This window comes from Apis florea, unplaced genomic scaffold (assembly GCF_048593485.1).
Source record: "Apis florea isolate Af1SG1 unplaced genomic scaffold, ASM4859348v1 contig_3756_pilon, whole genome shotgun sequence".
NCBI classification, from domain to species: domain Eukaryota; kingdom Metazoa; phylum Arthropoda; class Insecta; order Hymenoptera; family Apidae; genus Apis; species Apis florea.
Window position 1 is genome coordinate 408079 of NW_028256838.1, and position 13010 is coordinate 421088.

Below are 13010 nucleotides of genomic sequence, written 5' to 3' on the forward strand. Positions count from 1 at the left end.
AAATTAATGTTGTGTAGATTGATTGTTTTTACTTTAATAAATAATTTTAATAAAAGATTTGAATTTATTTGGTATCAAATTTGATTAGATTTGGAAATATCTCCTTCGTTAAATTAAATACTTATATGCTTACAATTCGAATTTATCTAATTTAAAAATATACTTTTAAATATTGTTAAATTTTTTTAAGTATTTATGAAAAATTTGAAATTACGTTATATTCAACTTGCAATATACTTGAATCTATTAGGTTATCAATATTTTTATCAATTTATGATAGACAAATAGATAACAGATTATATAAATAATGATTTATGATTATTATGTATGATATATATATATATATATTAACATTATTTATTCCTCTTATATATATATTAGAAAACTCATTTCAATAAATACAAATTATTTATTATTTATTTGCTTATTATGGATAGGAATGTAATAATAAAATAATATAAGTTAACATTTATAACATGTATATGTATAATTATAATTATAATTAAATACATGTCATGCACATACAGTTGTTTTTACTACATATTTCAGATCCACTTATAGTTTACATTTTTTATTTTTTTTGTGAATTCCCCATAAGCATTTGAATAATCAAATTTTATTTAAAAATTATACCATTTAAAACCATTTTTATAATAAATATATTGAATTTTTAAATATAATTATAAAATGAAAATATTATATTTTTTATTTTTAAAATTATAATTATTTTTGTTTTGTAAATAAAAATGAAAATTAATTTATTTGAACATAATATTAATTTATGATTAGTAAACTTATGATTAGTAAAAATCAATTAATATTATAATATCACAATATTATTTATGTTTATAATTATATGTTTATAATATGTTATAATTTTGTTTTTTATACTTATGGAGAACATGAATTTCATTGATAATAAATGGAACGTTGTTTTGTAAATCAATATACTTTAATCTTCTGCAGTGGATTGTGCTGCATCTAAAATAATTTCAAATGAAAATGGTTGGAAACCATATCCTAGTCCAGAGTAAAATTTGCTTTGAAATTCAACCCTATAAAAAAAAAATTAAATTTTATAATAAAATATATATTATTAAAAATGATTTATTTGATATTTTATTTTATTAAATATAAAATTTTATATAAATATAAAATATATTCTAAAAAATTTCTTAAAGAGAAATTTTTTAAAATACAAAAAGATTAATTAATTACAAAAAAAGAAAAAAAATAAAATAATATTCATTAGAAAAATTATAATTTATATTAAATTTATTTTTTTTAATTAAATTTTAATACGTTATGAAATTGTTTAAAGCAAAATAATTTTTCAACATACCAATGAAGTCTAAGTGTATGTAAGAAAGCTGATAAACCTTCCATAAGAACTAGAATACCAACTGTTAAAACAGCCCAAAATGCAAACACAGCCCATAGAATAATACCACCTGCCCAGCCTTCTTGAGTTAACCCATTTCTCATAACCATATTCCATAATACTTCTGATAATTCTAATGTAATCAATAATATTCAATAAAATATATTTATTATAATTTATATATAATTATGTAATTTATATATAATTAATATTATATATATAATTATATAATTATGTAAACTACTAATAATTATATAAAATATTAATAATTATATAATTATATAAACACATTAATTTTTAAACTTACGAGCATGGGCAAGAGATAAGGCCCATAAACGCAGATAAGATGCAGTATGAGATACACTGCCAAGAACATATTCAATAGTATGTATGCCTTGATGAATAAATACTTCAGCCATATCTTCCTCTTCTTCTTTGTGACCTCCTCCTTGAGGAATTCCATTTGCTGGTTGTATTGCATCAACAGCACCTTCTACATCTCCATTTTCTGTACCATGATTGTTTAACTAATATAATAATAAAAAAAAATATATTCAAGATTGTAATGCTATTAATTTTTAATTTTCAAAATATAAAAAAGCATTTTAAAATAAGAAAACATATAAAAAAAATGAAGAATATTTTCAATTAAACTATTAAATCATGAAATATAATACGAAATTAAATCTAATATTTCCAACTTTTTAAGCAAACAAATAAATATTTGTTAATAAAAGATAATTATTTTTGTTTTCAGCAAATTTTATGTATGATATATTTTTTTCAATGTATTTTATATTATAAATATATAATATATTTATATTATAATATATATTAACAATAAATAATTTATTTTTTAAAATAACTCGCTATATGTAATTGTGATAATTGAAGATTTACATGAATCACATATATATTTACACAATGAATCAGATAAAATTACTAAAAATTTTTTGTAAAAGATAACAGATAACAATTTGTATATTAATTATAAAATTTTACTTAAAAAAGAATTAATAATTCTGAAAATATATAAAAATAGATAATTCTATATTATTAGATAATTTATATTATTGTAATATTTTTGCATATTCCTAATAATTTTAAACAAGTTAATTATAAATGCATTTCTTTATATAAATTATAGTTTCGATTCATATTTTTATGTATATATATAATATACATAATAAAATATATATATTAAATTTAAAATTTAACCTGATAATGTTGCTTTTTTCTATTCTTCATTAGCATAATAGGTTTTGCCAATAACATCCAAGGAATGCAAAGAACAGCTATAACTACTAGAAATGATTGGAATCCACTTTGTCCACCATACATCCAAGGTGAACAAGGCTTTGGTGCAGTTCCAGGTTTAAATAATACCATATTAATAAATGTAATTAATACTGATGGTGCACAAGAAGGACCATGTTCTGGATCTATTTCTATAAATAATATTATAAATATTATTGTATTACAATATGTATATCCTTTCTTTCTAAAAATTGAAATAAATGCCATATATTATATTATAATAATAATAATAATAATTATGTTAATAATAATAATAATAATATTTTACTTACTATCGCTATCAGGGCCATATTTTATCCATTTAATAAACATAAGTAGTACCATGTAAAGGAAAAGAAATACTAGAAAAATAATTTGAGGAATGAATTCACAAGTTATGTTAAGTTTTCTTTTAAAATACATATGATTCCATAATCCAATCACCACACCAAACAACATGTGTATGACTCCAAAAATTATAGATATTTTCATCTTATATGAATTTAAAAAAATGATTTTATTTTCTGCTAATTGCCACACAGGATCCATTCCAATAGGATATGGAATTTGTAAATATTGTTCTTTATCACTAGGATTTAATTGCAACTCCTTATTTGAATCTATTGTAGAGAAATTATAACTGATTCTCCAATATGATCCAAAAATATTTAATGATTTGGAAAATATATCATTATATATAAGTCCAGTATACATTGAAAATAAACCCATTAGAAAAATAATATATCGACCACCAAAGAAGATATTCCAAATTTCGTTATCAGATTTCTTTGCAGCCAATGGTTTTTCTTTTAATACCATCCATCCACCAAAAAGGAACATAAGAAGACCATGACCAGTATCTCCAAACATAACGGCAAATAAAAATGGAAATGTTATTATGGTATAAGGAGATGGATTCATTTCTCTGTAGGAAGCAACTCCATATGCATCTATTAAAGCTTGAAAACCTTTAGTAAATTTATTGGTCCGATTATAAGTAGGTGGATCTTCAAAAGTTACCATACGGTTTAAAATTGGTGGCACAGAGCTTCCACTACGTTCCTAAAATATATATAATTTTGAAATTTTTAACTAAAGACAATTAAATAAGAATAATTAAAATATATAATTACAGTTCCACGACGTAATGCTAATTGTATTATTTCAATATCTAATACAGGAACCCAACATTCAGCAATTAAACATTTTTGTGTAACATCCAAATTAAATAAATTTAAAGTATGATAAATTGCTTTGATTTTGCGAACTTTCACAAACCAATTTTTAATATTTTTTGCAGCAGCTACTAAAACACGATGTCGATGATCTTGAGTTTGTCCAAGAACCTAAGAGAAATTATAATAAATAATTTCAATTATACATACAATAAATATAACATGAATATATATATATATATAACAGATTTATGCAAATTTAAAAAAAATTTTACTAAAAAATATAAAAAAATAAAAGAATCTTTAATTTTTAAAATTAAAAGTTATTTGTTATTTAACCAAAATTTATTGCTGCAATTATTAGCCATTTTAAATGAAATCTTTAATTTTTTATATAAAAATTTAAAAATATAATTAATTTTTTTTAACATTTAGACTTTATCTGTTGTAATTTAATAATTACAAAAAAAGAAAACAAAAAAGAAAAAAAAATAAAGGACCATTTAGAAAATATGTTTTAATATTATATAGAGTACTTAATTTTTCGATTTTATTAATATATTTTATAAGTATATATATATACTTATATATTTTATATATATATATATATATATATATATATATAAAATTCGTTTTAATCCTTGTTAATAATTAAAATATAAAATAAATAAATATTTCTTTTTTCTTTTTTTAAATTTCATATTTTTTATTAAAAATTTTGTTTAAAAATTCAAATATTTAACTATATTTTAAAATTAATACTTTTTATCTTATTATTATAATTGGAAAATTGTATTTTTAATTAAAATTATGAATAAAAGTTTTCTGTTGCTGTAGATATTTTATCTCTAAAAAATAATTTTATTATAAAAAAAATATAGAAACTGACTGTATTTAGATCTTCAATTCGAGTCATAACACCCATAGCCATCTCACGGCGATCAGCAGGTGCTTCAGGGCAAGGATATAAAGTTGCTCTAAATCCTTCACAAATTTTTTTAACTCGAGTTTTCAATTGATCTCCTTGGAAGAATATGATAAACACAGATTTGAAGACTTGATCTCCCTGAAAAAAAAATAATATATTTCGAAAATATTATTTAAAAAAAAAATCAATTTTGAAAATTTATTCGAATTTTTATTTACCGTTGAAGGATCTTCCAAAGGAGTTTCAATTTCTGCTTGACGCAGAAATACATTACCACGACATGCACGCCAAAGCATACGTTCAAATGCTGGAATACGTTCTCGTAGAATTACTCCTGCGACGAAACTATTTAAAGAATAATTTTAATAAGATGCGTAAATCATAATAAATTATCAATGAATGAAGTAAAGACATGACACCATAAATGAAATAAAAATATAACACAACATATAAATATGTTGTGTATGTATAAAAATCTTAAATCACTTTAAATTTAACATGAATATAATAATAATATACATCAATACAATTTGCATAAAAAATCATTTTTGCATTTATAATATTATATGTCGTCATATTGGGCAAATTGTATGAGTTTTCAAGGTTAATATGTAAATTCTATATTATAGGTACTAATACTTTCAACCTGTATCGTATTTATTTTATTATTTTTATTAACAACATATTTATTTAAAGATTTCTTTATTATTATTTAATTGTATTATTATTGAAAAATGATGATTCTTGTAGCCATGGTTTTTTTCTTAATATCATAAATATTATTTAATCATACAATCGTCATATGTATATATAGTATAAATATATCATAAATTTTATATACCTATAATAAAATTCAATAAACATACCATATTAGTATTAATAAGAAGAATAAAAAATATAGTAAGAATATAAAATAATAAGAATAAAAAAAAATAATTATGATAATAATAATGAAGAAAATAATAATAGTAATTGTTATTAACAACCATAATAATAACAGCATTTCAATAAAAATATGTTTAATAAAAGATTTATATGTTTTAAATATCAAATGATATTTAGAAAATAAATAAAGAAAAAAAACTAAAAGTAAGCTTTATACCTGCAATTCTTAAAAACTTATATTATAAAACTTAACTTACTATTAAATTAAATTGGATCTTAAACATGGACCTTAAATATATAATTTAATATAATTGTATTAGATGTATGCACATATTTTTTATAAAGAAAAATAAAATAACATGCATCTCAAAATTATGATTAGATTAAATAATAAATTATAGAATATATATAATAATGATCCAAGAAAATGTATGTTTTATTTAAAAAAGGAATTTTAGAAGAGAAAATTTATAATTATTAATTAATATAATATTATAATATTATATTATAATAACAAACAAAATCATATTATTTTGAGAAATATAAAGCAGAACAATATAAAATATTTCGCATGCAAAAATTTATTTAAAAATCGATTTAATCTCGAAATATATGAGATATTTTTTCAATGTTATTGTATAAAAAATTAATTTATATCTATATATGCTCAGTAATCGTTCATTTTTTTTAGTTTTAATTAATTTTGAAAAATCAATGCTATCTACAAAGCTATAATTGAAAGATTTAATATAATATAATATAATAAATATAATATAAGAACTGATCAACTCAATTTTTTGTCAAAAATAAATTTTTTATATAACTCTAGCTCTGATAATATTCTGTGTTTGTAAATGCAAAAATAGTTATCAAGATAATGTAATTTTAAGTGCCAAAATTAATTATATGTGTATTTAGGGATAATGCAATAACTATCCTTAAAATTATCTAGTTTTTTTTATCAATGCAGACAATAATTACAATCATTTTTTGATCGTATTTTTGTCATTTATTTCAAATAATTTTTCTACTTATAATATATACATAATATTTATTATTATGTTGAATAAAAAAAATTAGAATATAATTAGATATATAAATTTCTTTCCTAGTTTTAGAATAGAATAATTTTAAATATCTTTGTTTTTTAATACTTTAATTGTTTTATTTTGGATTTAATACTTATAATTTATATAGAATACTTATAATACTTATAATTTATATAGAATAATTTTGAACTTTATAAATATTAAAAAAAATAATTAATACAAATATTTCTAAAAATTTATCTTCTTTATTTCATAAATAGAGAATTATAAGTCAGGATGAATCCAATGGCTATAATTCTATATCAAGTGAAATTAAAAAAAAATGTTTAAAGAAAATTTTTAATAAAAGTTATTCTATTGTAATAATTTTTTTAAAAGTGAAATAGCATAATTGTTAATGCAATTGTATTTGATTTTTAAATAGAATTCTGAATAAAAAATCTTTTTTTTATATGAATTGATTGATTAAATAAAAAAAATATTAGAATACAATAAAAAAAAAATTATTTATGAAATATTTTAAATTCTATACAACTTTTATGTTATTTTTGATATTTACTTAATATTAAAAACAAATGCAATTGCATTTTGTAATCGTACTCATGACATCTATAAAAATTGTATTAAGATAATGTTTATGTAATAATAAAGATTATTAAGTCGAATACAATTTTTTTTTCTAATTGTACTATGAACGCATATATAATATACGTTATAATTATAATTATATAATTACTACTTCTTCTTATATTTCTGAGAATTTAAACATATATTATATATATATATATGATTAAAACATTAACTGAAAAAATTTTCATTAATGTGTCATTACTGCGCATATATAAGTATAATACAAACATTTTTCATTCATCTAAAGTTATATAAAGTTATTTTTTGGATTCTTTTTTTTTTGTTAATTATATTAATTTATTTATTTATTTTTTTTTGTATCTCCATTCACATTATAGAAAATAATCTTATAATTTTTTTCTGTTACTAATAAATGTTATATTTTTTAGTGATCATCATGTTAAATTTATGTGAAGGTTTTCAAGAATTATTTATATTCATATGGATATCATATCACAGCATTCATCTATTAAAGACACATTCACACAAATGCTCAAACTCATTACAGTATTATTATATAATAAAGCCTATAATAAAAATCTTTCAAAAGCTATAAAATTATTATATAGTATAATAATTAATTTTATAAGTAATTTTTGCACAATTCTGTAGATATTGAAAATACTGATCATTTTCTATAAGCATAATGCATAAAAATTATTAAATTACATTTGTCGTTTATTATACAATATGACCTATATATTATTTAAATATTTCTATTGCTTGTGAAATTATTAAAAAAATATTTAATTATTTTTAATTTTTAATTAATTTTTAATTATTAAAAAATTTATTATACATTAACAATGAAAAAAAATAAAAATAAGATTTGTTAAGATTTTAATTCTTTATAATTTATTACAAGCTAAAATGAATATGAAATAAAACATTTGTTTTATATTAATTAAAAAGTAAATCTTAATGAAAGAATAATTATATAATTTATATGATTTTCATAAATACATATTTCATATATTTATATATATATCTATTTAATTTGTTTTTTTTAATAGTTTTTAAGTTTTTAGATTCTAATTATTTATGTTTCAACAATATATTAAAATATTATAATTTGTATTTATTTTGTATTTAATTTTTTTATTTTCAAAATGGAAAAAATTTAAATTGAAATTTAAATTAAAGTTTATTATAATAAATTTTATTCATAAACTAATTTATGCTACATGTATTATTATTATAACTTATAAATTTTTCAATACATAATTATTTTAATACTATTTTAATAATAATAATTTGATCTCCATTGAGAAATATTTTTATACAATATTTTATTTCTTTATTCAATATTATTATTATATTAATCATATTTTTACAATTTCAAAAGCAACAAAAATATTTATTATATTTAGGATGCAATATAATTATTTATTTCTGAATGAGATGGATGATACACTTGGACATATAGTGAGCTTGCATGTAAAAATAAATTGAAATTAAGAAGTAAAAATTTTGTTGAGATTATTTTTATAATTTTTGAAGAATCAAAATTTAAAGACCTACAATTTTTCTAGATTTTATTTTATTAAACTCTTATTTATGAAATTTTTTTCATTTAAATACGTAGTATGTAAATTTATGCAAAAGTTTGTGGTTGAAGAAATATGAAGATGTCTTGAAGATATCTTAAGTTCAAAGAAAATATATGTGAAATAATGAGAAATGTAGTTTTTTAAAAAGTTTTTTTAAAATAAAAAAACAATTTTGAAGATTATAACATTATTCATAGAGCAAGATTTATGCGTTAATAAAATGCCATTTTTAAAAATTTCTTCAATAATATATGCAAACATAAATTAATAAAATTATATATAGAAATTAATTTGATATTTTTAATACTTTTTAAATTAAAGTTATTAATTATTTATGAAAAAATTATGCAATTTTTTTTTAAATAAAAGTCACTTTCAATGATTCTATCTTTTAAACAATTTTCGAATTTTTTAATGAAAAGAAAGATGATTGCTTTAATACGCAATAAAGATTGGATAAGTGCCTGATTTATGACGTAAATGGCTGATAATCATCTTCATGGAAAGATTCTCCTTGATGCACTAAGAATATAATATTCAATCTCGATTTTCTTAAAAATAAAGACTTAAGAGATAAAATTTTATTCTATATCCACATATATGCTCAGTAGAATTATCTATTGATGATTAATTCGAATTCAATTGAGAATCAGCAAATTTCATTTGAAAAATGTTCAAACTTGATTTATTCGAAAACATCAAATGAAAAAATTTTATTCTTTCTTTTTTTACTTATTTAAAAAAAAAAACTTCAAATAATAATTCCCAAAATAATTTTTTTCAATGAAAAATGATGAAAATAAAAAAAAAAATAAATGAAAGAATAAGTGAAAGAAAATAATAATGAGAAAAATAAAGATGAAAAAAATAGCTTTAAGTTTTTAATATATTTTTAAGATAAAGGGATCTTATTTAAACAATAAATATATTTGTTTTAATATATATCTTCTATATTTCTATTTTCCCAATTTTTTTAGATAAAAAAAATTTTTTTAATTATTTTTAGATAAAAAAATTTGTTTAACAATCCTGATCATAATTAAATTCTAATACTACTATTTCATAAATATATACTTTAAATTATAGGCACTTGTCCAATGTTTACTATAATTAGTAATATAGTTAATCAATGCTTTCTTATAGCTCTTTCATATTTGGAAATACTTGTTTGTCAAATGATGTTGAAACGATTTGAATAAATAGTCAAATAAAACCAAAAGTTAAGGAAGTAAATTGCATTTCCTAATCCAAAGAATTATCTTTTCTGTTTGCAAAATGTGACCAAAAATGTGACCTTGTCGTATTTTATAAGCAATGAATAATATTTTCTTCCCAAATTTATTATTCTTGTGTTAGTTTAGAATCGAATAAATCATAATTTTTTTTATACTAAATGAATTGTAATTTTGATTTAATGCAATAAAGCACCGAATTAATTTTTATACATACTGATATGATTATTTATTAAATTTACTAAAGATTATAATAGAATAACAATAAAATATAGAACATAATAGAAGAACATAATAAAATATAAACATAAATTTAAAAAATAGTTAAATCGATGAACACTCAATGAATCATTAAATTCTATTTTTCTTACGAAATTAAATTGTTTATGAAAAGATTCTATATCTTCAATTTATTTTTACATAGGATATTCTATAATAAGTGAGAACTATTTCAAAGATTGATTCAGTATTTAAAAAATTGTATGTATGAAATATAACAAGTTTTATCATATGATATTTCTAAAATATTCTTTTTATATTTATTAAATAATTATGATTTGAAAGAATATAAACATGAAAAAAATTATAAAAAGTACGGTTTGCAAATATACATTTCATCCATATAAATGAATCCTTGATCTTAATATGCTTATTTCACAAAATCCTAACCGTAGCTAATATTGAAACTGATTAGTGTAATGTTGATTCAGCTAGTGACACTATTGTAACCAAGATAGAAAAAGATCAAGGTAAAAAACCTTAAAAATACAAATTCAGAATACAAATCTATTCATAGAAAATAATCTCTTTATATTTCTTCTTATTTGTTTAATAAGAGAATAATAAAATAATAATAATAATAGTTAATATTATAATTGATTATTCGTTTGATTAGATAAAAAATGATTCAGTCTTTGTTTATAAGAAATAAATTGCTGAATTATTTGCTGAAATATTTTTCATTTATTATTGGACATACTGTATAGAAAACATACTTTTGTTCAAGTGTACCATCTTCTCTGGATTTTATATACTCCTTGAACATGTAAATAGTTTTTTAAAATTTTAAATTTGATAAAAGTAATTAAAAAGTATATTATAAAAATAATAGTAAATATAAAACTAATTTAACGATTTATATCGTTAAATTAATAATAAATTCTGTTGAATGAATTTCGAAGGATACATAATAACGTATGGGAAGGATTACTAGATACGGAGTACATACCCCAATTGGACAGGACCAAGGGCAGTCTGGCGGGCGATATTATCATCACTAATCAATGCACGTGTCATGGACTCGGTAGGATTCAAGCCTGCGTGCTCTTGCTGACGACACAACAGACAAGACACAACCACATTAGCACACTAGACATCACTATAATGCTCCAACGCCATATTGTTGTTGCATAAGTTCCTTACGTTTTACACACATAGGAATAAGATTAAAGATATCTTTAACAATTCATATTTTATCAAATTTACTGGCTCCAAGATTACAAAAAAAAAAAACAATTATATTTTTTAGTAAAAATTTTAAAAAATTTTTTATTTTAATTTAATATAAAAAATAGAAATGTTAATTGATATGTTAAATATAAGGTTTGACAATAAAGTTAACGAATTCGTCATGATAAAATTATAATGTCAAAGTATTTCCTTTAAAAAATTGTGCATTTATGTCATATATTGTTCATCTTCTAAAACAATTTTGAAAATGATTTTATGAAATAAATTCAAAGTTATTCTATTACTCTTGATGCCATTATATTATCAAAAAATATTTTTTTATTTTTTTTAAGAATAGTAAAAAATCATAGAAAACTAATAAAATCATAGAAGTTAATAAGGGAAATTTTGCAATAATTATTTTTTAATAGATATAACATTAATAATATTGAGAGTAACACAAATTTTCAAACCATTTTCAAAATCATCTAGAAGGATAGACAAAATACATGTTCGTATAGTTTTGCAAGAAGGTATTTGAACGTGATCAGAATGATATTTAACAAGAAGATACGTAATTTTATGTACGAGTTTTATTGTCAGATCTCATAAAGAATTAAAAAAATATTGTAATATAAATGAATATCGTATTGAATATATATATATTATAATTAGACATTATATCTATATATACATATAAAATAATTAAAATTTATAATTATTTTTTTGATCCTATATTTCTTGAATAAAAAATACAGGATAACATATAGATATAATATACAAAACAATATATAATACGAAATACAATTAAAAAATATAATGATTGATGTTATAAGATATATAAGATATATGCTATGACAGAAAGCAAATAAGAAGAAAATTATTCTTAAAATTGAAAAAAATTTTAATTATTGTCTCATATTGTTGCTTCTAATTACTAAAAAATTTTTTCCCATATATCACTCATGTTAATTACAATTATAACTTTTACGTTAATTTAAATTTATTTCTACATTTAAATTACAATAGCAATACAATATAATAGTGGATACCAGTAAATTACATAATAAATTGATAGAATTAATGGAACTATTTTTAAGGTTCCAAAGATATCTTAAATCGATTATATTTTTAACTAAATATAAATTACTATACAGTGTTATATTATAATATATTGAAGTTATTAATATCAATTATACTAAATATCAATTATTAATTCACCATTAATACAAAATGACCTTGTTAATTCAACAAATTTTTTATTATCATTAAATCCTGAGAATTGAAACTAAAAAATGTTAAATAAATAAATAAAATAAATTAAATAAAATAATATTTGTTTCTCTCAAATACTGGTTATAATTGATTTATAATAATAATAATTCTATAATGATTTTATTTTATTGTTTTTTTTATTATCTCAATGAAGCATTTT

The 13010-nt window shown here is 19.0% G+C and overlaps 1 protein-coding gene across 5 annotated transcripts in view; it reads right to left on the reverse strand.

Annotated features, from left to right (window-relative positions):
• Positions 1-462: 462 nt before the first annotated feature.
• The window catches only part of Vha100-1 (V-type ATPase subunit a family protein Vha100-1), a 35458-nt gene continuing 22910 nt past the window's right edge, over positions 463-13010 (reverse strand). For 4 of the 5 annotated variants that reach the window (XM_086914870.1, XM_086914869.1, XM_086914868.1 and 1 more), the window contains exons 4-11: positions 4999-5125; positions 4742-4918; positions 3811-4023; positions 2971-3739; positions 2600-2829; positions 1689-1908; positions 1343-1514; positions 463-1055 (exon numbers count right to left, since the gene is read on the reverse strand). In XM_086914870.1, coding sequence (XP_086770996.1) covers positions 953-1055; positions 1343-1514; positions 1689-1908; positions 2600-2829; positions 2971-3739; positions 3811-4023; positions 4742-4918; positions 4999-5125 — 2011 coding nt within the window. In that variant the 3' untranslated portion in view covers positions 463-952. Of the gene's footprint in view, positions 1056-1342; positions 1515-1688; positions 1909-2599; positions 2830-2970; positions 3740-3810; positions 4024-4741; positions 4919-4998; positions 5126-11354; positions 11456-13010 lie in introns of all 5 variants that reach the window. The other variant, XM_012491990.3, reaches the window with a different exon arrangement.